The following is a 24,033-nucleotide window of genomic DNA, read 5'->3' as shown; positions in this document are numbered from 1 at the left end:
CCCACCCTCAACACCTATAGAGCTTCATCACAAATAAAACAATCCCTAGATTGCCCCCTCCCAACTAGAGAGCTTCTTTTGAAATAAAACAATTCCTAGATCCCCCCCCACCTAAAGAGCTTCAATTTCATCCAAAATAAAACATTTCCTAGATCCCCCCACACATATAGTGCTTCATCCAAACAAAACAATTCCTAGATTCCCCCCCTCTTCCCCCCACCACCTATAGAGCTTCATCCGAAATTAAACAATTCCTAAATTGTCCCCCCACACATTCATCCAAAATAAAACATTTCCTAGATCCCCCCCCCCAACCCAAGCTTCATCCGAAATAAATCAATTCCTAGATTTACCCCTCCAACTTGAAGCTTCATCTGAAATAAAACAATTACTAGATTTCCCCCTCCAACTTGAAGCTTCGTCTGAAATAAAACAATTCCTAGATTTCCCCCTTCAACTATAGAGCTTCATAAAAAATAAAACAATTCCAAGTTTGCCCCCCCCCCCACCTATAGAGCTTCATCCCAAATAAAACAATTCCTAGATTGCCTCCTCCCAACTTTAGAGCCTCTTCAGAAATAAAACAATTTCTAGATTGTCCCCACCGCCACCTAAAGAGCTTCATCCAATACAAAACAATTTCTAGGATGCCCCCCCTTTTCCCCCCACAACCTATAGAGCTTCATCCGCAATAAAATAATTCCTCTAGATTGCCCCCCCCCCCCCCTCCCCACCTAAAGAGCTTCATCCGAAATAAAACATTTCTTAGATCCCCCACACATAGTGTTCATCCAAATTAAAACAATTCCCCCCACCAACTATAAATCTTCATCCGAAATAAAACAATTCCTAGACTGTTCCCACCACCACCTATAGAGCTTCATCAAAAACAAAACAATTCCTAGATGATTGTCCACCCATAGAGTTTCATCCAAAATAAAACAATTCCTAGATTGTCACCCAGCACCACCTGTAGAGCTTCATTCCTAGATTCTGAAATCTTAAAATAAAGTAGAAGGAATATTTCTGTATGTGAAAAAGTAGCTTAAAACTTTATGAGAGAACCAGATGCTATTTAAATAGGTTATATATGGCCAAAGATTGGAGTTACCCATTTCTTGTTTTATATTATCTGATCTCAACAATATTGCTTACAACTATGAATTAAATAAAGATATTTTTCAGAGAAAAACAATTTAATAGAATTTATTTTAAATCTGAATAAAGAAATAAATAAAGGTGTTTTGCTTCCCAAGCAAAGAATGATCCCACTACAGTCACTACTGCAAAGTTGACAATTTATACCTAGAGTTATTCCTCTTTATACAGTTGTTTATAATACGAAGCAAACAATTATTTGACTAAAGTACTTATTAAAAACACAAGAACTACCATTTCAAATTGTTAAAGGATTTAAGGGAAAGGGAATGCAAGTAAACAATAATATTTTTATAATATTTCATGATTTAATAGACTATGAGTACAAAGATACTCAGTAAATTCCAGAACAATTGAAAATATGAAATATTCATCTAGAAGATTTTGAAATATTAATTCTCTTTATAAAATGGAATATTGGATTTCCTGAACAAATTAATTTTGTATTTGGATAAAAATATATAAATATATCTTTAATAAACAATCTATGATCTAAAATTTAAAAGAATAAAAAAAACATGCTCAAGGTCATCTACTGGTCAGGTATTTTATAATGTTAAGAAGTTTGTGAGTAGTTGTCAGGTTTACCTGAACTGTCCAGAGATATGTAGTGTTATACTGGAACTTTTTAGGTCTACTCATACTGAGCAAAAAAGACCTAAATGACATAGACTGTGAGTACTATACTTTGCACATTTTGGAAGGAATAAGAGTGGAGAAACGTGTGAGTATCACCATATAGGTTGAAATAAGGATACATAATTTGAATTGTAATTGCAATAATTATATTGATTGAAAATATTACAAATACACCCAATACCACTACATTGTATTATAAAAATACAGGTAATCTGTAAATAGTTAGTTATTGAAGGCAGAATAGCTTTTTCATTAGAATTGTTTTCTTTTGTCATTTTGGGGACCTTTTCTAACTAACTAGTGGTAGGGGTTTTGCTCATTGTTGAAGTATGTACAGTGACCAGATAATAGTTTAAAACTTAAAATTTGGTCTGTAGTGAAGAATTGTCTCATTGGCAATAATACCACATCTTCTTATGTTTGTGTGTAGTAAATTAGATGCAGTATATAACCATTGGAAATTTAATTCAATCTAACAGTATTCAAATTCTACCAATTCAATAAGAAATTTCTTTATTCATTGAGATAATATGTTAAACATGTATATCTATATCATTGTGAATATTTATAGAAATAAAATGATATAAAAACAAAAAAATGTAAAAATTATATACAGCTTTAAGACCAAAAAGGGATTTTTAATATAAATGAATCTTTTTTGCACCAACCAGCAAGGATCCTTACAGAGTCATTATTTGGTTTTATGGATACATTATCGACATTATTAGCTGTTAGATAGATACTAAACCTTCTGTGATCATTTAGATGAAATACTACCAAATCATAGTACCTCACATCGGGTTGCATATGAAAATAAGTAGAAAATATTCCCCTGATTTTGTAGGTAATTAATCCTACATTAAATTGCAGTAAAAAATTTCTGAGTCATAAACATATACATTTAAATTTCAAAGCACCATTATTTTCGATTTGGGGTTTCTGTAGAATATTTTGATAACTTGAGGTTATAAGGTTACTAAAGCTTGTACACAGTTAAAAAAAGAGGTGAAAATGTGATTGTTTTTATTTTAATAACTTCCAGTGATGGTTATTTTCTTAAATGCAATGAAATGTTATGTACAAATTTGTCCATGACAGTACTGGACAGCATAACACTTTACTCATGTCAAGTATATTTTTAGTTGGAACAAAGATAAATTCTGCATAATTTTTTGAAAAGTGCAAATTTAACAAAGTCTGATAGGGGAAAATCAATGGTGGTGTTACAACTTTTTAGAATCTACTTTGAAGTTGAAAGTCCCTTTATAAATGTATAATACTACTCTGATCAATTGGTCATATATTTAAACAAATGGGTTGCATAATCTTTGAATCAGAATTTCCATCCAATTTAAAATTTTCCCAATGAGGCAATAATAAAAGTAATGGTATTTATTCAGCAGCCTCTGTGGCCAAGTTGTCTAAGTAGTTAATCATGACCATGAACATTGCTATGCTCATTGTTGAAGGCTGTTCAGACCTATAGCTGTAAATTTCTGTGGTATTTGGTGTCTTGTGGAGAGTTGTCTCATTGGCAATCATACAACATCTTCTTTTTGTTGAGCCTTTGACTTTAAGTAAAAAATGTGAGACATAGCAATTCTACTTTCTACCATCCCCAAATTGGCTGGCGTTTTTATCCTAAATCATATCTATAAAGTCCTATAAACAAGATATCATTATTATTTCTGATTATCTTGTCTGAATATTGCAGTTTAAGTAACACTGAGGTTTATTTTTAAATTGTCTATTGCTTTATTAATTATGCAAGTATCTCAAATACAGCAAAATCTCTGCTTAAAAATTAAAAGGACAATTATTAAAGAAATGCTTTTTGGGGGGGTTCAGCATCTTAATCTTTGCTGATATCTTATCTATACGGTCCTCATTAATTTCGTATTGACCTCGATGTTGACTTTCTAGTTACATGTAGATGGGGTTGTAAATTAAAAACTTCTGTAATAATTTGCAAAACTGTAGTTTACATCATGCTTATTAAACAATATGATAAAATGTACAGAGACCAGGGCTTCTTTTCACAGCACAGGTTGTGTTGTGCAAAATTGTCAGAATTTTATAGATGATGGAAAACACAATTTTGTAGGATAAAAGGAAAACAAAATGATCAAATTTTAAAATAAAATATGACAAGGAAGCCTGGTGTTTTTAGAAATGAAATACCGGTAGCAAAAAATGAGGTAATAGGATTTGTTCTCTTGTTACAAAATCAAATAGTTCAACTCATAACACATTCCTTTCTAAAAGTAACACTATCTAAGTTATCTCCCCTTATTCTGTATACTTGATAAATTATTGAACTAAACAAAATATTTGTATTTGTAGAAACAATTGTCACAATGATCATGATTGATTATTGGTTGCTTAATGTCCAGTGGCAAATATTTCATGCATGTTCAGGACAAGATTGAATGTGTTCTGCTTTTTGCCAATCAAAGATAGGGGAAAAAAACTTTCTACCTTAAAACTGAAAATCTTATTTTTTACTCATTTCTCAAATACATTGGATTCAATGTAAAAAAAGGGAGGTATTATTGTTTGTTTTGTGTGGGACAAAACTTTTATTTGCAAACAATCAGACCTCAAGATTTTTCTCTGAAAATTTATGTAGGGGGTGGTTAATTTTGTCTTTATTAATACATTGAGAAGACAAATTGTTAGTAAGGGGTTGGTAGGGCACATACTAACAAATTTTAAAAGCATATATGGAAAGCAAATAGTCTGACTGCTTGATCAGCCCATCAAATTTCAGTCATAATCAAAAACATATATAAATTCACTAAACAGAATTAAGATGTATCATATTTGTTCATACATATCAAATATTGATACATATTGTAATATATGCCATTCTAAATACCAAACACCCTAAACAACAGAACCAACCCATAACAAAATTTTATCTGGACATCTCAAAATAATGTACTGAATTAGACTTATCACTGGGTTGGTTACGTGAGTCACATGACTGGTGCAACATGTAAAGCCAGGATATGCTTAACCTTAAGGAGCACCTGAGATCATGATATCCCCAGTTTTTGTTGGAGTTTGTGTTGCTCAGTTTGGTTTTCTATGTTGTGTTGTGTGTACAGTTGTTTGTCTGTTTTTTTTATTTCTTTCATTTTTTACCCATGGTTTTGTTAGTTTATTTTTGACTATAAATGTCCATTATATGTCTTTTGCCTTTTAGGTCCAACATTTCATATACAATTGGCAGTCCTACGGACTCCTACCTATTTTTTTTATGGTAAGGACTGACACTGGATCAATTATAGTTTTCTGGCATTGTTAGGGATAAATTAGTATGAATATTAACCGTTTTCTCTTTCTTACATGCCTGATAATTTCATAATTATATTGATAAAAAAAGATAAAACAAAGACGTTAACTATTCTAACTTTATTTCATAAAGAATAGTGATTCAGAAGACATCTTATGGAGGATTTTAACATAACAATTATATATAATATCAATTGGCATATATAAACTTTGTCCATAAAATCAATAAACTTATAATGTGTATACCATGTCTCAAATTCCACAAACCACTAAAAAGTTAACATCTAGTGTGTTTAAACTGAACTGTATGAGTTTCTATTCTACCTGAATAACAAATACTATTTTGTTTCTATTCTACAAAAAACTGATATTATTATTATTTTGTTTCTAATCTACAGAAAACTGATATTATTTGGTTTCTATTCTACAAAAAAACTGACATCATTTTGTCTAGAATTCAAATTTCAAACTGAACCATTACTTGCCTTTTTGTTAACACTATACAATTCTTATAACCAATGTGTCCAAAGCATTTATGTGCTCGGTAACAAGAATTTCTCTGAGCATTGACAACTGCATGTTCATAGCTAAGATGTAAAACATTAACACAAAGTTTCTCATGGCAAACATGACTGACATGAACTTTAGGGTTCAATGGATCAGCATAATTTGACAAATAAAAAACAAGGCGGTGTGCCCGTATGGCAACCCTTTTTCCCCTAAAAGTTATTCTGAGAGATGGATAGCCATCATCAGTGATGTTGTCTTGCCAAATATGACAATCATTTTCATTTACTGTGTACATATTGTCAATTATATATGAGAGGAATCTTTGTTCCTCCACTGATATTTTTATTCCGAAAATTAAACTCATACTTTGTCACAGTTGGCTATAATGAATTATACCAGATAGTGTTTTGTTTCAAAATCTGCAATAGTAGACATATAAAGTTATTTAAACCTTGGAAAGATTGTGTTATTTTATGATAAATCTTCAGATTTTGCTTGTATGCAGGGGCGGATCCATCCATTATAAAAAGGTGGGATCCAACTATTTGTCCCCATACAAATTCATTGATGGTCCAAAAAATGAGGAGTTCAAACCCCGGAACCCTCCTCCTGGACCCACAACTGGTATGTTTTTCCATAGTTCCTTATTTTTATCAAACAACTGATTGTGTGGATCAAATATTTGGAATATTTATTTGTTTTCTGCTATAATTATTTTACTAAATGGAGAAAGTGTTTTTTAATTTTTGCATTTTTGCTGTTTTATATTAGAAATCATTTCATCATCAATCTAATCTAATTAAAAATGTATTTGATCTTAAAATGAATATTTATAAGTTAAAATCTTGCATGATAAAATAATTCAACAGTTATTTCCCTTTTCCCATAAGTATATAATGTCATTTCATAAATGCACTGATATTAAGTGCATCCTAGGATTTGTATAGTATTTGTATTACTATACTAATCCTTGGTGCATCATAGTAAAACCACTATTTTTTTCATTCAAATATTCTGATTTAAACTGCATACAATAACAACAATTCTAACATTTCTTGGAAAGGATTTTTTTCCATTTTGTTCCAACAAAAACAAAAAATGTACTTGAATTCATTTTTAATATACCTCATTCATACCCTTTCTAGGGAAATTGTTGCATAAAGATTATATTGGTTTCATTTGCAAATACCTTTGATGACACTTGTTAATTAGGAAACGTTTATTTGCCAGGAAAGACTACAATTAAATACAGATAGCTATGTCTTTATTGTCTGATTTGGCACCCTGTGACACCAATGATCATTCTAATTAACTATTCAATGTTGTATAACTGTTTTGACAATAAACAACTCAGAAATTTATGTATGGCTTCATTGAGACATTAAATGGGAAACTTATTATCATCAAAATCAGTAATTTAAAGATTATCAAGTAGGAGGTGAGGTTTTCTCAATGATTTATTGGTAGCTTAGTTTTAAATTTTAAAACACATTTATACATTAAAGTTGTTCTTGGTGATACTTTAAATGTTTAAAAAAGCAAACCAGAATGCTCATAAGTAATAAAACACTGGGACGTTTATTTTTATCATATATGTGTTTAATATCATAAAGCTTCGTTTTTGTGATCATATTCATTGTCTTTAATCTTTTTTTGCATTATTTATGTGATATGACCTTGTGGAATTTAAGGAATACATGAGTACTTTAACTTAAAACTATTATTGGTGTCTGTGAGGATAAATTTCGATATGCCCCGTCATTTTAGAAGTTCCTTGATCCTCTTGATAAAGTTCCTGGTATCCAAACTTAATGCATGTATAGCTTACCTTTTATCACTGAATCTGTGTCTTGTTTATACTATGTCCTGTTTTTCAAACTTTTTAATGGTCAAATGTCCTGGTTTTAAAAAGTAACTGAGTGGTGTAATACAGTGGTTTGATGATAACACTGCCACAAACCAGGACAACATAGAGTTGGTTGTCTCCCTATAAGAAAATTAAAAAAACAGTAGCCTCTTGTTTTAAAACTGTTACAGACATTGCAACAGAAATTCTTTGAGATTAAAATGGACCAAATTGTATTGTGTTTTTTCTTTATAAAGGAATGTAAGGTAGAGATATTTCTTGTTAAACTTTTAAAAAGATAGTATTAAGTAACCTTAGAACACTCTGATGTACAGTTTAAAAAAATGACAAAATGCAATAAATTTGAATTTTGATAATTATTAGTTTAATCAGAATGTTAATTCATAATACAACACATGTTTAAGAGTATTTTAAACCAAAAAAGAAATTTCAATTACATAGTAAATCACAATCAACAATCAATTCCAGAGAATGGGTTCAAGGGGGTTCTTGCAACCCCCTCTAACCCCCATTTTTTTGGGCAATCATTTGAATGGGGACATATAACTGGAAAACACTCCCTTTGTATCATAGGTTGGGAAACCCCCTTCTTTAAAATGGCTGGATCTGCCCCTTATCAATACTGTATCAATCATATAATAAACAAAAGATGTGTTTACAAGATACCATAGATTCTTCCTACTTTTCACCATTTTTTTTCTCAGTCAGTAAACAGCTAATTTGGGGTCCAAACCCGAATTTGGCATAAGGTTTCCTAGGAACAAAGAGTATACTGAACATTTGTGTACAGGATGTTTGACTATAACTTCATATACCTTTTACCCTATTTTAACATGTTATGCAAAAAATGAACAAAGAGATTCCCAAACTTTGAAAGTAAATCTTTGATGGAACCTTTATCCTTAACTTATTTTTTTTAAGTGCTTTGATAAACATTTAGTGTGTGAGTCAGTTTTCCAATAGTTTTTACTTACAGCAGAAATTTGTAGGAACTGAACACATCTAAATTTTTACATGGGGGGAGAAAATTAAATGTTTTCCCTGTTTCTTTCAAATATTTAACGAAAAGGAACCTTTTAAGCCCTTCTCAACTTATATTTTATAATAATCATTTGACAATTGTTTTCTAAAACAAATAATTTCCCATAATAACTTAGAGCTGCTGAAGTGAATAACAGAATTTTTAAGTTCTAATAAAGTAGTTTAGGTTGTGTACCTCATCAACTGTAGCACTATATCTATTCTTCCTTTCAAGTCCTTACTGATAGCAGATAGGGTCTGTGGTCTGGTCTATGGTCTCCACCAAATTAAGATACTGAAATAATCCCTGAAATTAGAAGTACACAATTGTTTTATGAGAATTATTTACAAAAGTTATAGATATTGGTGCATATAATTTAAAATAACTCCAACTCTTTTCTTATAATCTTAAAAGGGAAGAAAAATATGGAAGGATAATGATAATGGAAGAAAAGCCCCCCCACCCCCTTAATATAAAGTTCTCAAAGTTATCTTTGTAATGCAATTATTATTTAAAGATGTAAATACATGCACAAATGCAATTATTTAAATCATCTTTTACTTCACAAATTTGATTTTTAACAACAAAGTTTTATAATCACTAAAAGATTGCTTAGTTATTGGAAAAATTGGTAAAACAAGACAACTCAAGATTTTGGTTGACCAGTACAACACTTTTATATAGATACAGGGGCGAATCCAGCCGTTTTAAAGGGGGGTGTTCCTAACCCAGGACAAAGAGGGGGTTCCAACTACATGTCCCCATTCAAATGCATTGAGTGTCCAAAAAGGGGGGTTCCCGTACCCCCATCCCCCTGGATCGGCACCTGCAACATCATAAAGTGCTGACACAGAGATATGTCTAGTCTGTACGTAATTTTATTATAAAGTACAAAGTTGATTTATTATGGCAATACATACTTAAACATGTAATTTATGAATCCTGACTGCTGTTGTGGGTTTAAATTATTTTTTGTGGAATTGTGATATGTTGGTTTTCTAATTTCATGTCAAGTCTGGTTCCCTTTAAAGTAAAATTTTCACAGATTTTGACATAAAACTTTGAAAGTTGAAATACCTAGACTGAGAAGGTTAGTCCAAAAGATCTCCAAGGACATGACATGTGCCAACCATTGATAATACAGGGGCGGATCCAGCCATTGTAAAAGGGGGGGTCCAACTATATGTCCCATTCAAATTTAGTGATTGCCCAAAAAGAAGTGGGGTTCCAACCCCTGGATCCACCACTGTAACACTAATTTATTCCTTGCTTAATGTCCAGGTTGAAATATTCCATGCATATTTCAGACAAGAACCAATATCAATACATACAATACAGAGAAAATATATATTTCAGGATCAAAGCAGCCATTCATTTTTCATTACAATTACATTGAAATGCAAATAAGACAAGGGGTGGATCCAGTCATTTTAAAAAGGGGGGTTCAAACCCAGAATAAAGGGGGCTCCGACTGTATGCTCCCATTCAAATGCATTAATTGACAAAAAAAGGGGGTTCCAACCCCAGACCCGCCCCTGGATCCGCACTGCACTGCACTGCACTGCACATGATTCCCAGTGTTCTCCCTACATTTCATATAGCATCCTGGTAAATAGCCAATTATGAACTGTTTCCAGAGGCCCCTCAAGGGGGTGTACAAGTTATCCAATATTTTAAATCACAATTATTTTGCCAATATAATCAAACAATCATTTATTATTTTTTAAACAAAGTAATCAAATACTAGTAATCACCAAATATTTGTCTGGTAATCAAATAATCACTTTAAACACAACCGAATAATCAGTATAAACACAACCAAATAATCAGTATAAACACAACCAAATAATCAGTATAAACACAACCAAATAATCAGTATAAACACAACCAAATAATCAGTATAAACACAACCAAATAATCAGTATAAACACAACCAAATAATCAGTATAAACACAACCAAATAATCAGTATAAACACAACCAAATAATCAGTATAAACACAACCAAATAATCAGTATAAACACAACCAAATAATCAGTATAAACACAACCAAATAATCACATATTCACTAACCCCATGAGGAGACTTTTTCTAGAAATTAAAGCATCTCATCCATTTATACACTATCTATAAAGAAATTATTTTAGATTGCATCACATTACACTGATGCTGAAACACATCAGGGAGACAATGTTTACAAAGGATGGAACCCCCTTTTTTCATAAATAATTTATATTGTAGTCTTGTAATTGACTTATTCTGAAGAAAAAAAGCACATACACAGCTACTTTTGCATAGGTACTAATTCTGTACTAAACAATTATAGTACTGGAAATTTACTTTAAATATTCAGTACTATTATGTTACCTTTAAATTATTGTAATATTTAGGTACCTGTATTTTACAGTTCTTGATTTACAGTACTTGATTAGTACTTGAAATTGAGGTACTACAGATTTTTGGTTACTACCATTACATTTTAAGCATTTTGAAAGTTTTTCAAACATCGAATATTGTATTATTTCTATACCAAAATATTTAGTACAAGTACTGTAAAAAACAAGTACCTGAATATTACAACAATTTTAAAGTAACAAAATAGTATTAAATATCAAAAGTAAATTTCCAGTACTACATATTTTTAGTACAGAAATAGTACCTACCTATGCAAAAGTAGCTTTATATATAAATTAATATTAATTTAGAGTGTAGAGTAAATATTTAAAAACCTGATAGTCCACAATCTTGGCAATTTTAGATGTAGATACTAGAGAGTCTAATAATATAAAACATTAACAATAAATCAAGCTTAACTGGACCCCTGTCTCTGAAAACCATGCATTAATGATAAAATTTACATTTCTGTGTGTTTAAATGAATAACCATAAAGTTTGTTGGAAATTGAAATCGTTATATATTTACAATTATTTAAACCTCAAGATCCAGAAAAATATACTACCTAAAAATGAGTAATTTCAACTCTCAAATAATGCATATTGAATCTTATATAATAAGAAAATTCATTTGTTGTTTTGAGTATAAGCTGTTTCAAATCTGACAAAAAATGTAGTAAGAAGTGTTTTGTTCTCTAGAATAAGTATGCAAAGGGAGGGGTCCAAACAAAAGCGAAAAGGGGTTCAAACTATACGTCCCACTGCAATGTCCGGCCCTTTTTAAATGGCGGGTCCCACCCCAGGTGAAAGGGGGGTCGGGTTCCAACTATATGCCCATTCAAATTCAAAAAAGGGGGGTTCCAATGTATGGAAGCCTCCCTTTGGATTCACCACTGTGTACAAGACTGTAGTAAGATGTACAAGAATGTGTTTTTCAACAGATTTAAGATGCAGTAAGATGAACAAGTCTGAGCTTCTCAATACATTTAAGACTTAGTAAGAGAATGTGTTTTACAAAATATTTAAGATACAGTATTATATAAAGATGTTCAATTTTATGAACAATTTTATGACTGGGACATTGCAGTAATAAATCATATAGCCAGCACAGGGTCACTGGAACTCTGCTTACCCCCATCCCCCCTTAACTTATGAATATAAACTGAATGTGGGGAAAAGATATTTTGTTAGTTAATAGTTTGTCATAAGTTATTTACACATAATGATTATGTTATTAATTAACTACATATATTTATAATGTCATTAATTAAGTACTTTTATTGATTATGTCATTAATTAAATACTTTTATTGATTATGTCATTAATTAAGTACACAGCCATTTTTCAGATTGGGAGTACAAAATATTATCATGGTATAAATGAGGAGGGGAGTTTATTGAGTATATTTTATACATGTATAAAAATATTGCGAATTCTTAGTGTCTCATTTATATGTACGATATTAATGGCTTGATATTGATTGGTTTAAATGTGTAAATATTACCAATTAATGTTGTAGGGTAGGTGTCGTGAACCAGAAATGTTCAAATATCCCAGATTGGGCCCACTGCAAATATACTTCAGTGATTATCGATATAATCAACTAAATTTTCTCCAGAAAAGGGTCTCCCCCTCCCCTAAATCTGTCTCTGGGTGTTTTATAACAATAAATATGTAACACATTAATAATTATTAATTCATGCAATATTTTAGAACATCTCATATTTGTTGAATTCATATCAAAAGTAAAATATTTTTGTATATGTAATAAATCATTGGTCAATCTTTATTCCAATCCTGTAATTCACAGAATAGATTTTGATGATCTACTGATAGGTAACTGGTAACGTCATCAAATGACTAGAATGACAAGAATTTGAGGAAACTTTCAAGATTGAATATTTCTCATCTATTCTTGCTAAGCCTTAAAAAGTTTTCTTTGCTTTGAAATAATAATTTCTTTTTCATTTATTTGTTGTCAAGTTTGTAGATGGATAAAAATGAAATCTAAATCCGTTGGAAAATATTTACTATTACTTCTCAACTAGCAAAGAACAAACCCTATAGTAAATGTATTGACAAACCTTTGGTTGGATGTTAAACACTATTACCAGGAAATGTGTTTTCAGATAGACCAGTCAAGTGCACCTGAGCAGTGGACCATATATAAACAAGGAATAATGTAAACCAGTTCGGAGCATGCATGGGGAATATGGTACACCAGAAGAACCACCTGAATTTTGTTAGTTTATTCCTGGTTAGAGAAAAGATAAGAAGGTATAATATAATAGTAGATGTCCGCTATTAGTATATTATATATGCGTATGTTCATTTTTTATTGCCTTGCAAATCCTTCCGAATGTGTGCCTTCATGAATAACGAAGATAATCTACACTAAGTTAAATATCTTTGAATTTGTTCATCGTGTAATCGTTGTGTGCTCACTGTAGTTCCTGGCTTCTGCTTTATATGTTCTACTGGTGTTTTTAACAACATTGACATTGAATACCATGAAGGTCTCGACTCAACCTGTGGGTCTCGCATCATCCATGATCTGTTTTATAACATCTGTTGAAATATTGTTTCGTGTGGATGACGAATTAATAAACGATCATGTCATATTTGGATTGGAAACCAAGGAAGGTTGTTATTATGGGCCCCTTTTCGCTATTATAAACAAGATACATCGACCCCATATTGTTCCCTGTAGAAGCGAGTAGAAGTTGACCTCAAGGGATTTTAAGGGGTTTTCGCCGAGTAGTTCCGGTTCGGCATCCTGTAAAATAGTTCTTCAAAAAAGTTATATTTTTTTGTCAAGTCCTTCTAGTGTTTTTTCCTTCATATTGTGTTGTCACTGATGTAAGTTAAAATGGATAATATACACATAGCTCTTTATTTGCACTGAAGCGTTATTTAGAAAATCTGTATTTCAAGCACTATTTTCTTTGCGTTGGCCAGTCGCAAACAACCTGTCGATTCCAGAGTTCAGCCGTCATGGCCCTACAGGAAGCCAGCGAAGCCTACTTGGTCGGTCTCTTCGAGGATACCAACTTGTGCGCAATCCACGCCAAGAGAGTAACCATCATGCCAAAGGATATCCAATTGGCCCGAAGAATCCGTGGAGAACGTGCTTAAGAAGTGTGATTTTTTCACCAAAACATAACGGCCCTTTTCAGGGCCACCAATATTTTTCAAAAAGAATCTATAAATTGTTGTACATGAAAATTAGAAACATAGCCGAACCCCTCTTTTCCCCATCTCTCTCTCTCTCTTTTATTTCTTCTTGTTGAATCCATCTATATGCAAAGCAATACATAGACAAAAAATAAATTTTATGATATATATATACACACAAGTCTCATCACAAAAAAAAGGGGGGTGTTTGTTTATCATGGTACATGTATGTCCTTGTGTGTAGAATATTAAATAGTACATTATATAAAAAAAGATCAACATATAAATGTTTCTATCTGTACTTCTGTTCTTTTCTTTTCTTCGCTTGTTTTGTCTTGTCTTCTTTTGATGTATTATTTACACCAGTAGTCTAGACCAAAGAAAGAGAACCACCAACTGGCCAAAATATAACCTTTTTTTTTAAGTTAGAGTTTAAATATCTTGTATAATTCATTAATTTGAATATTTCTTTTAGAAAAGCTGATATTACAGGGTACTTTTATCAAAAATTTAGAGCTCTTTTTCAGTCAGAATTGTAAAGAATTTTTTTATCATGTATGTAGTAATATATTTTGTCCACTTTAGAGTCTTGTCTTGCTGCTAGTTAACAAAATCATGAAATTTCTATTTAAATTAATATAATTTCGGTACGGGTCCAAGTAGTCCCCACAAAATTTCAATGTAGGAAGTCCATGTAAGCATATATCTTGCACTTATAAGCTTTTTTATATGATAAAAAGTGGTTTTCAGACTTATTATAAACTTTTCTGGCTAAAAGAAGTCTTCAGAATAGTAAGTACATGTGTGCGCATTAACATTTTTATTGGATTGGCTGATGAAATTGTCATCGTCATACTGTGGATAAATATAGAATGGCGTTTAAAAATAAAATTGAAAGGAAGATGCACACATAAGAAGTTTTACCCGCAGTCAGGGGCATCTCTTTTCTTCACTGTAATACCTAGAAAAAAAAATCTTTAATAGTAATAACAGTAACAGTTTTATTCATACATTCTCCCATTTATGATCTGAAGTACCTGCAGCAGATCGTTGATGGATGGCAAGCACAGCTTTGACAGATGATGTTGAGTTATGAAAGACAGGTAGAAAACTGCAAGCATGTAAAATCCTGTGATGTATCCAATTTCTGGATACATCAAATAGACAAATAGATAACCAGTATTCCTAGATATGTCTGTGAGGTTTATTTTTTCCCCAACTAAATTCCATTCCATTAAGTTGAAATGTGTATTGTCATTGAATGAAAATGTCTGTTCAGAGAAAGCAAATAATTATCTTTATAATTTTGACTGTCTAAAGTGATTTTCATTTATCATTTATTTATCATACTATTCTATCTTAAAATGAAAACTTTTCAACATTTTGGAACTTTTTTTGTCTCCTTCAGTCATTTTTATTCCGATTGAAATAATAGTTTTTTCTTAAAAATTTACTGTCTGATATGAATTATTATATTTTTCAGACCTAGAATGAAAAAGTGGATTGAAAGTGTACACAGTTTAAGGCAGTACAGAGTTACCTCCCGGAATAAAACAACGTAAGCCAATCAGACAACAGTTAACTGAAAATGTGTGATACTTCTTTTACGGCCGCGTTGGTGATATATAAAGAGTCGCTGTTAGACGGAAAGTATTATTTAACTAATCACCACAAATAGTTAAACATGTCAGGTAGAGGAAAAGGAGGTAAAGGTCTAGGAAAAGGAGGCGCCAAGCGTCACAGGAAGGTGTTGCGTGATAACATCCAAGGTATCACCAAGCCAGCCATCCGTCGTTTAGCAAGAAGAGGTGGAGTAAAACGTATATCTGGACTCATCTATGAGGAAACCCGTGGTGTCCTTAAAGTTTTCTTGGAAAATGTCATCCGTGATGCTGTCACATACACAGAGCACGCCAAGAGGAAGACTGTCACTGCCATGGATGTTGTCTACGCTTTGAAACGTCAAGGACGTACCTTGTACGGATTCGGAGGTTAAACAGCCACCCAGCTAATATCAACAACGGCCCTTTTCAGGGCCACCAACATTTTTCAAAAAGAATCTTAGATTTGTTGTACATCGTTTTAAACAAAATCTTGAAATCAAAGCTTGCTCCCACTTCTATTCTTTTCTCTAATGTTCATGAATTTTTCAACCGTTTTTCTTGTTTTCCCTGATCCTGATCCGCAACTATTTTCTCTCTCTCGTTATACCCCCCCCCCCCCCCTTTTTTTTTTTAAATATCTGGCTTTCTTTTTAATTAACTTCCTTACTCTTACTCTTGTATTTATTTGAGAATTTATATTTCTGAAGGTTTATGAATACGTTCAAAGATCAAGTCCGTGCATTTGCCTACATGAAGAGAGAAAATTTCAAAACAAAATGCACGGACTTTTACACACAAAATCTGTAGATTCTGTTATATTCAATTATAGAGGTTTTTTTTGCGTGGTTTAAGATTAGGTAATGTTCTTGTTTCCGTGTAAAATAATTCTCGCAATATTTTTTTTCTCTCGAAAAGCAAAAGAAATCGTAAATTTATCAACTCTATTAATTGGAATGAAAGCACTGTTTTGTTCTTCATGATTTATGTATTTACGCTTTGTAGTTTTGACAGACAAATTAAATGCTACAGAATGAGTGAAATACACGTATATTTGTTATACAGATAGAAAGAAGAGAAAAGTAACCATATACTATTGAAATAGTTTGAAAGTGGTTATAGCTGGGGTTGGGATTTATAGCTTTGTTTAGAAGTTTGACATTGATGTACAACAAATGTAAATTCTTTTTGAAAAATGTTGGTGGCCCTGAAAAGGGCCGTTTGTGAAGTTATAAACTTCAGACTGTTTACTTGCTGCTGGTGTATTTAGTGACGGCTTTGGTACCTTCACTGACAGCGTGCTTGGCCAATTCTCCGGGTAAGAGAAGACGGACAGCGGTCTGGATCTCCCGGGATGTGATGGTAGATCTTTTGTTGTAGTGTGCCAATCGGGAAGCCTCTGCTGCGATTCTCTCGAAGATATCGTTGACGAAGCTGTTCATGATGGACATTGCCTTTGAGGACACTCCGGTGTCGGGGTGAACTTGTCTCAAGACTTTGTAGATGTAGATAGCATAGGATTCACGTCTCTTCCTCCTCCTTTTCTTATCACCGCCGGGTCTGGCAGTCTTTGCCTTGGTGACGGCCTTCTTGGCTCCTTTAGTTCCTACTTTGGGTGGCATGTTACTGGTTTGATAATCAAATAAGTAATGGTGAAAAATTATTTTCAATTTGTTTATATACTGGGCAAAACGGATTGAAAGATTTTATTAAACGCGAACCTCGGAGAGAGCACCCATAACATGTTGAATGTTCGGTAGCCTAACTGCTCGCAGAGAGCTTCGTTCTGATTGGTGTATAATAAAAACATCGTTCAATCCGTTTAGTGGGTATATAAGCTAAATTTTGAAGAAAAATTGTATCACTTTACTCAGTGTCGATCAACCAAATAGTACAAAATGTCAGGACGAGGAAAAGGAGGAAAAGCAAAAGCAAAGGCAAAGTCTAGGTCATCCCGTGCCGGACTTCAGTTCCCAGTCGGTCGTATCCACAGACTTTTGAGGAAAGGAAACTATGCCGAGAGAGTTGGTGCCGGTGCACCAGTGTACCTCGCAGCTGTCTTAGAATACTTAGCAGCTGAAGTATTGGAGTTGGCAGGAAACGCCGCTCGTGACAACAAGAAGAGCAGAATCATTCCCCGTCATCTCCAGTTGGCCATCAGAAACGACGAAGAGTTGAACAAACTCTTGTCTGGTGTCACCATTGCCCAGGGAGGTGTTTTACCAAACATCCAGGCTGTACTTCTGCCAAAGAAGACCCAGAAAGCTGCCAAGTAAAAAGTGGATATATCGGATTACTCACTTAACAACGGCCCTTTTCAGGGCCACCAATATTTTTCAAAAAGAGTCTAAAATTGTTGTACATCTTAGTAATACTTTATTCCCCATACATAATTGAAAAAAATATATTCTACTACATAACAAATAAAAAATGTCTAAAATATAAATGTCCCTTCTTCCGTGATTCTTCTTTTCTTCTCTCTCTAACGCATCCCATTTAAGTACAGTTCTTATAGCATAACACTAAGTCTAGTAACTTTTTCAGTCTTCTTCATCAGAACATTTATTGTCGTACTTTCTGACTCTTTGAACCCACAAGTAGCTCAGTTAAATCATATAATGTTTGTCGGGGGGAAAAAAAACCACTGATAGTATTTATATTTAATACTAGTCTGCTCTCTTCTTTCTCTCTCTTGGTTATTGATGCGAGCATGCTTAGATTCATCTGAGAAGGTGTGTGGTTTTTTTTTATTATTATAATTATTTATAGTTTTTGTTAACATTATCTCTTTCGTCAACACTTTTATATATGATATGTACTTTCCATTCTTTTCCTTTTTCCATTTTTTTCAGCATCTCTCTCTCTGTCTTTCTGTCTTTATTTAGTTATTGTTTGTGTATTAAAGATGTGGAATTGATGTAAGCACACCGACAATCAGACAATGTGACAAATGTGCCCAGCCCAAATGAAAATCATACCACATCTTCTTTTTTTATATTAAATATACATAAATATGACATAATACAACAATAAAGAAACTCAGCCGATCCGCACAATGTCATGTCGGGAATGTGTAATTCCATTTGTTTCTGTTTTTTTATTTTTATTTCGCTTTGTTTGTGTTATAACTGCATTTTATTTTTATTTTTTCCTGTTTTTATTTTTCGTTCCTTTCCTTAATGTTTCTGCATGTATTTTGACCTTTTTTCATTATTATTATTTTTCTTCTTCAGATTTATCATATTGAAACCGTGACACTAATTTACTATTGTTGAGCTATGAGGGATGATCAGAAACTGTAATTATGAATGAAAAAAGGGGGCATTTTTACTGTCAGCTTGGGTTGAGCAGTTTTTCAGTAAAAAATGGATTGAAAACTGTCAAAGTCCCTTACAAATCAGTCCAATCAGATTTAAGATATGCGGACCAATCAACGCCAGCTTTATGTAAGTGGTGATCCAATCGTCACCGTGATTTCAATCCTCCCGGCAAGCACAAAAACACATTCACCGAAATTTTCAAGTATTCTTTCTGTAGCAAATCGTCCACAGAGCTAATAATCATGGCACGAACAAAGCAAACTGCACGTAAATCCACCGGAGGTAAAGCTCCAAGAAAACAACTTGCCACCAAGGCCGCCCGTAAGAGCGCACCTGCAACCGGTGGAGTCAAGAAACCACATAGATACAGGCCAGGAACAGTCGCTCTCCGAGAAATCAGGAGATACCAGAAGAGCACAGAGCTCCTCATCAGGAAACTCCCCTTCCAGAGATTAGTCCGTGAAATCGCCCAGGACTTCAAAACTGATCTCCGATTCCAGAGTTCAGCCGTCATGGCCCTACAGGAAGCCAGCGAAGCCTACTTGGTCGGTCTCTTCGAGGATACCAACTTGTGCGCAATCCACGCCAAGAGAGTAACCATCATGCCAAAGGATATCCAATTGGCCCGAAGAATCCGTGGAGAACGTGCTTAAGAAGTGTGATTTTTTCACCAAAACATAACGGCCCTTTTCAGGGCCACCAATATTTTTCAAAAAGAATCTATAAATTGTTGTACATGAAAATTAGAAACATAGCCGAACCCCTCTTTTCCCCATCTCTCTCTCTCTCTTTTATTTCTTCTTGTTGAATCCATCTATATGCAAAGCAATACATAGACAAAAAATAAATTTTATGATATATATATACACACAAGTCTCATCACAAAAAAAAGGGGGGTGTTTGTTTATCATGGTACATGTATGTCCTTGTGTGTAGAATATTAAATAGTACATTATATAAAAAAAGATCAACATATAAATGTTTCTATCTGTACTTCTGTTCTTTTCTTTTCTTCGCTTGTTTTGTCTTGTCTTCTTTTGATGTATTATTTACACCAGTAGTCTAGACCAAAGAAAGAGAACCACCAACTGGCCAAAATATAACCTTTTTTTTTAAGTTAGAGTTTAAATATCTTGTATAATTCATTAATTTGAATATTTCTTTTAGAAAAGCTGATATTACAGGGTACTTTTATCAAAAATTTAGAGCTCTTTTTCAGTCAGAATTGTAAAGAATTTTTTTATCATGTATGTAGTAATATATTTTGTCCACTTTAGAGTCTTGTCTTGCTGCTAGTTAACAAAATCATGAAATTTCTATTTAAATTAATATAATTTCGGTACGGGTCCAAGTAGTCCCCACAAAATTTCAATGTAGGAAGTCCATGTAAGCATATATCTTGCACTTATAAGCTTTTTTATATGATAAAAAGTGGTTTTCAGACTTATTATAAACTTTTCTGGCTAAAAGAAGTCTTCAGAATAGTAAGTACATGTGTGCGCATTAACATTTTTATTGGATTGGCTGATGAAATTGTCATCGTCATACTGTGGATAAATATAGAATGGCGTTTAAAAATAAAATTGAAAGGAAGATGCACACATAAGAAGTTTTACCCGCAGTCAGGGGCATCTCTTTTCTTCACTGTAATACCTAGAAAAAAAAATCTTTAATAGTAATAACAGTAACAGTTTTATTCATACATTCTCCCATTTATGATCTGAAGTACCTGCAGCAGATCGTTGATGGATGGCAAGCACAGCTTTGACAGATGATGTTGAGTTATGAAAGACAGGTAGAAAACTGCAAGCATGTAAAATCCTGTGATGTATCCAATTTCTGGATACATCAAATAGACAAATAGATAACCAGTATTCCTAGATATGTCTGTGAGGTTTATTTTTTCCCCAACTAAATTCCATTCCATTAAGTTGAAATGTGTATTGTCATTGAATGAAAATGTCTGTTCAGAGAAAGCAAATAATTATCTTTATAATTTTGACTGTCTAAAGTGATTTTCATTTATCATTTATTTATCATACTATTCTATCTTAAAATGAAAACTTTTCAACATTTTGGAACTTTTTTTGTCTCCTTCAGTCATTTTTATTCCGATTGAAATAATAGTTTTTTCTTAAAAATTTACTGTCTGATATGAATTATTATATTTTTCAGACCTAGAATGAAAAAGTGGATTGAAAGTGTACACAGTTTAAGGCAGTACAGAGTTACCTCCCGGAATAAAACAACGTAAGCCAATCAGACAACAGTTAACTGAAAATGTGTGATACTTCTTTTACGGCCGCGTTGGTGATATATAAAGAGTCGCTGTTAGACGGAAAGTATTATTTAACTAATCACCACAAATAGTTAAACATGTCAGGTAGAGGAAAAGGAGGTAAAGGTCTAGGAAAAGGAGGCGCCAAGCGTCACAGGAAGGTGTTGCGTGATAACATCCAAGGTATCACCAAGCCAGCCATCCGTCGTTTAGCAAGAAGAGGTGGAGTAAAACGTATATCTGGACTCATCTATGAGGAAACCCGTGGTGTCCTTAAAGTTTTCTTGGAAAATGTCATCCGTGATGCTGTCACATACACAGAGCACGCCAAGAGGAAGACTGTCACTGCCATGGATGTTGTCTACGCTTTGAAACGTCAAGGACGTACCTTGTACGGATTCGGAGGTTAAACAGCCACCCAGCTAATATCAACAACGGCCCTTTTCAGGGCCACCAACATTTTTCAAAAAGAATCTTAGATTTGTTGTACATCGTTTTAAACAAAATCTTGAAATCAAAGCTTGCTCCCACTTCTATTCTTTTCTCTAATGTTCATGAATTTTTCAACCGTTTTTCTTGTTTTCCCTGATCCTGATCCGCAACTATTTTCTCTCTCTCGTTATACCCCCCCCCCCCCCCTTTTTTTTTTTAAATATCTGGCTTTCTTTTTAATTAACTTCCTTACTCTTACTCTTGTATTTATTTGAGAATTTATATTTCTGAAGGTTTATGAATACGTTCAAAGATCAAGTCCGTGCATTTGCCTACATGAAGAGAGAAAATTTCAAAACAAAATGCACGGACTTTTACACACAAAATCTGTAGATTCTGTTATATTCAATTATAGAGGTTTTTTTTGCGTGGTTTAAGATTAGGTAATGTTCTTGTTTCCGTGTAAAATAATTCTCGCAATATTTTTTTTCTCTCGAAAAGCAAAAGAAATCGTAAATTTATCAACTCTATTAATTGGAATGAAAGCACTGTTTTGTTCTTCATGATTTATGTATTTACGCTTTGTAGTTTTGACAGACAAATTAAATGCTACAGAATGAGTGAAATACACGTATATTTGTTATACAGATAGAAAGAAGAGAAAAGTAACCATATACTATTGAAATAGTTTGAAAGTGGTTATAGCTGGGGTTGGGATTTATAGCTTTGTTTAGAAGTTTGACATTGATGTACAACAAATGTAAATTCTTTTTGAAAAATGTTGGTGGCCCTGAAAAGGGCCGTTTGTGAAGTTATAAACTTCAGACTGTTTACTTGCTGCTGGTGTATTTAGTGACGGCTTTGGTACCTTCACTGACAGCGTGCTTGGCCAATTCTCCGGGTAAGAGAAGACGGACAGCGGTCTGGATCTCCCGGGATGTGATGGTAGATCTTTTGTTGTAGTGTGCCAATCGGGAAGCCTCTGCTGCGATTCTCTCGAAGATATCGTTGACGAAGCTGTTCATGATGGACATTGCCTTTGAGGACACTCCGGTGTCGGGGTGAACTTGTCTCAAGACTTTGTAGATGTAGATAGCATAGGATTCACGTCTCTTCCTCCTCCTTTTCTTATCACCGCCGGGTCTGGCAGTCTTTGCCTTGGTGACGGCCTTCTTGGCTCCTTTAGTTCCTACTTTGGGTGGCATGTTACTGGTTTGATAATCAAATAAGTAATGGTGAAAAATTATTTTCAATTTGTTTATATACTGGGCAAAACGGATTGAAAGATTTTATTAAACGCGAACCTCGGAGAGAGCACCCATAACATGTTGAATGTTCGGTAGCCTAACTGCTCGCAGAGAGCTTCGTTCTGATTGGTGTATAATAAAAACATCGTTCAATCCGTTTAGTGGGTATATAAGCTAAATTTTGAAGAAAAATTGTATCACTTTACTCAGTGTCGATCAACCAAATAGTACAAAATGTCAGGACGAGGAAAAGGAGGAAAAGCAAAAGCAAAGGCAAAGTCTAGGTCATCCCGTGCCGGACTTCAGTTCCCAGTCGGTCGTATCCACAGACTTTTGAGGAAAGGAAACTATGCCGAGAGAGTTGGTGCCGGTGCACCAGTGTACCTCGCAGCTGTCTTAGAATACTTAGCAGCTGAAGTATTGGAGTTGGCAGGAAACGCCGCTCGTGACAACAAGAAGAGCAGAATCATTCCCCGTCATCTCCAGTTGGCCATCAGAAACGACGAAGAGTTGAACAAACTCTTGTCTGGTGTCACCATTGCCCAGGGAGGTGTTTTACCAAACATCCAGGCTGTACTTCTGCCAAAGAAGACCCAGAAAGCTGCCAAGTAAAAAGTGGATATATCGGATTACTCACTTAACAACGGCCCTTTTCAGGGCCACCAATATTTTTCAAAAAGAGTCTAAAATTGTTGTACATCTTAGTAATACTTTATTCCCCATACATAATTGAAAAAAATATATTCTACTACATAACAAATAAAAAATGTCTAAAATATAAATGTCCCTTCTTCCGTGATTCTTCTTTTCTTCTCTCTCTAACGCATCCCATTTAAGTACAGTTCTTATAGCATAACACTAAGTCTAGTAACTTTTTCAGTCTTCTTCATCAGAACATTTATTGTCGTACTTTCTGACTCTTTGAACCCACAAGTAGCTCAGTTAAATCATATAATGTTTGTCGGGGGAAAAAAAACCACTGATAGTATTTATATTTAATACTAGTCTGCTCTCTTCTTTCTCTCTCTTGGTTATTGATGCGAGCATGCTTAGATTCATCTGAGAAGGTGTGTGGTTTTTTTTTATTATTATAATTA

At 33.5% G+C, this 24,033-nt stretch overlaps 7 protein-coding genes across 7 annotated transcripts; 5 read left to right on the top strand and 2 right to left on the bottom strand.

Annotated features, from left to right (window-relative positions):
- The first annotated feature begins 15,742 nt into the window (after window positions 1-15,742).
- Window positions 15,743-16,054, top strand: LOC134722672 (histone H4). Its single transcript, XM_063586291.1, has one exon. It carries the CDS (start codon window positions 15,743-15,745, stop codon window positions 16,052-16,054), a length of 312 nt encoding a protein of 103 aa, XP_063442361.1.
- Window positions 16,055-16,906: 852 nt separating this feature from the next.
- Window positions 16,907-17,281, bottom strand: LOC134722671 (histone H2B-like). Its single transcript, XM_063586290.1, has one exon. It carries the CDS (start codon window positions 17,279-17,281, stop codon window positions 16,907-16,909), a length of 375 nt encoding a protein of 124 aa, XP_063442360.1.
- A 276-nt stretch (window positions 17,282-17,557) lies between these two features.
- Window positions 17,558-17,935, top strand: LOC134722670 (histone H2A). The gene has a single exon (XM_063586288.1). It carries the CDS (start codon window positions 17,558-17,560, stop codon window positions 17,933-17,935), a length of 378 nt encoding a protein of 125 aa, XP_063442358.1.
- A 1,286-nt stretch (window positions 17,936-19,221) lies between these two features.
- On the top strand, window positions 19,222-19,632 carry LOC134722669 (histone H3). Its single transcript, XM_063586287.1, has one exon. It carries the CDS (start codon window positions 19,222-19,224, stop codon window positions 19,630-19,632), a length of 411 nt encoding a protein of 136 aa, XP_063442357.1.
- Window positions 19,633-21,355: 1,723 nt separating this feature from the next.
- Window positions 21,356-21,667, top strand: LOC134722668 (histone H4). Its single transcript, XM_063586286.1, has one exon. It carries the CDS (start codon window positions 21,356-21,358, stop codon window positions 21,665-21,667), a length of 312 nt encoding a protein of 103 aa, XP_063442356.1.
- An 852-nt stretch (window positions 21,668-22,519) lies between these two features.
- LOC134722666 (histone H2B-like) lies at window positions 22,520-22,894 on the bottom strand. The gene has a single exon (XM_063586285.1). The coding sequence runs from the start codon at window positions 22,892-22,894 to the stop codon at window positions 22,520-22,522; it is 375 nt and encodes a 124-aa protein (XP_063442355.1).
- Window positions 22,895-23,170: 276 nt separating this feature from the next.
- On the top strand, window positions 23,171-23,548 carry LOC134722665 (histone H2A). Its single transcript, XM_063586284.1, has one exon. It carries the CDS (start codon window positions 23,171-23,173, stop codon window positions 23,546-23,548), a length of 378 nt encoding a protein of 125 aa, XP_063442354.1.
- The last annotated feature ends 485 nt before the right edge of the window (window positions 23,549-24,033 follow it).

This window comes from Mytilus trossulus, chromosome 6 (genome assembly GCF_036588685.1).
Source record: "Mytilus trossulus isolate FHL-02 chromosome 6, PNRI_Mtr1.1.1.hap1, whole genome shotgun sequence".
NCBI lineage: Eukaryota > Metazoa > Mollusca > Bivalvia > Mytilida > Mytilidae > Mytilus > Mytilus trossulus.
Note: the sequence above shows the minus strand (reverse complement) of the source record. Positions and strands in the feature narration are given on the sequence as shown.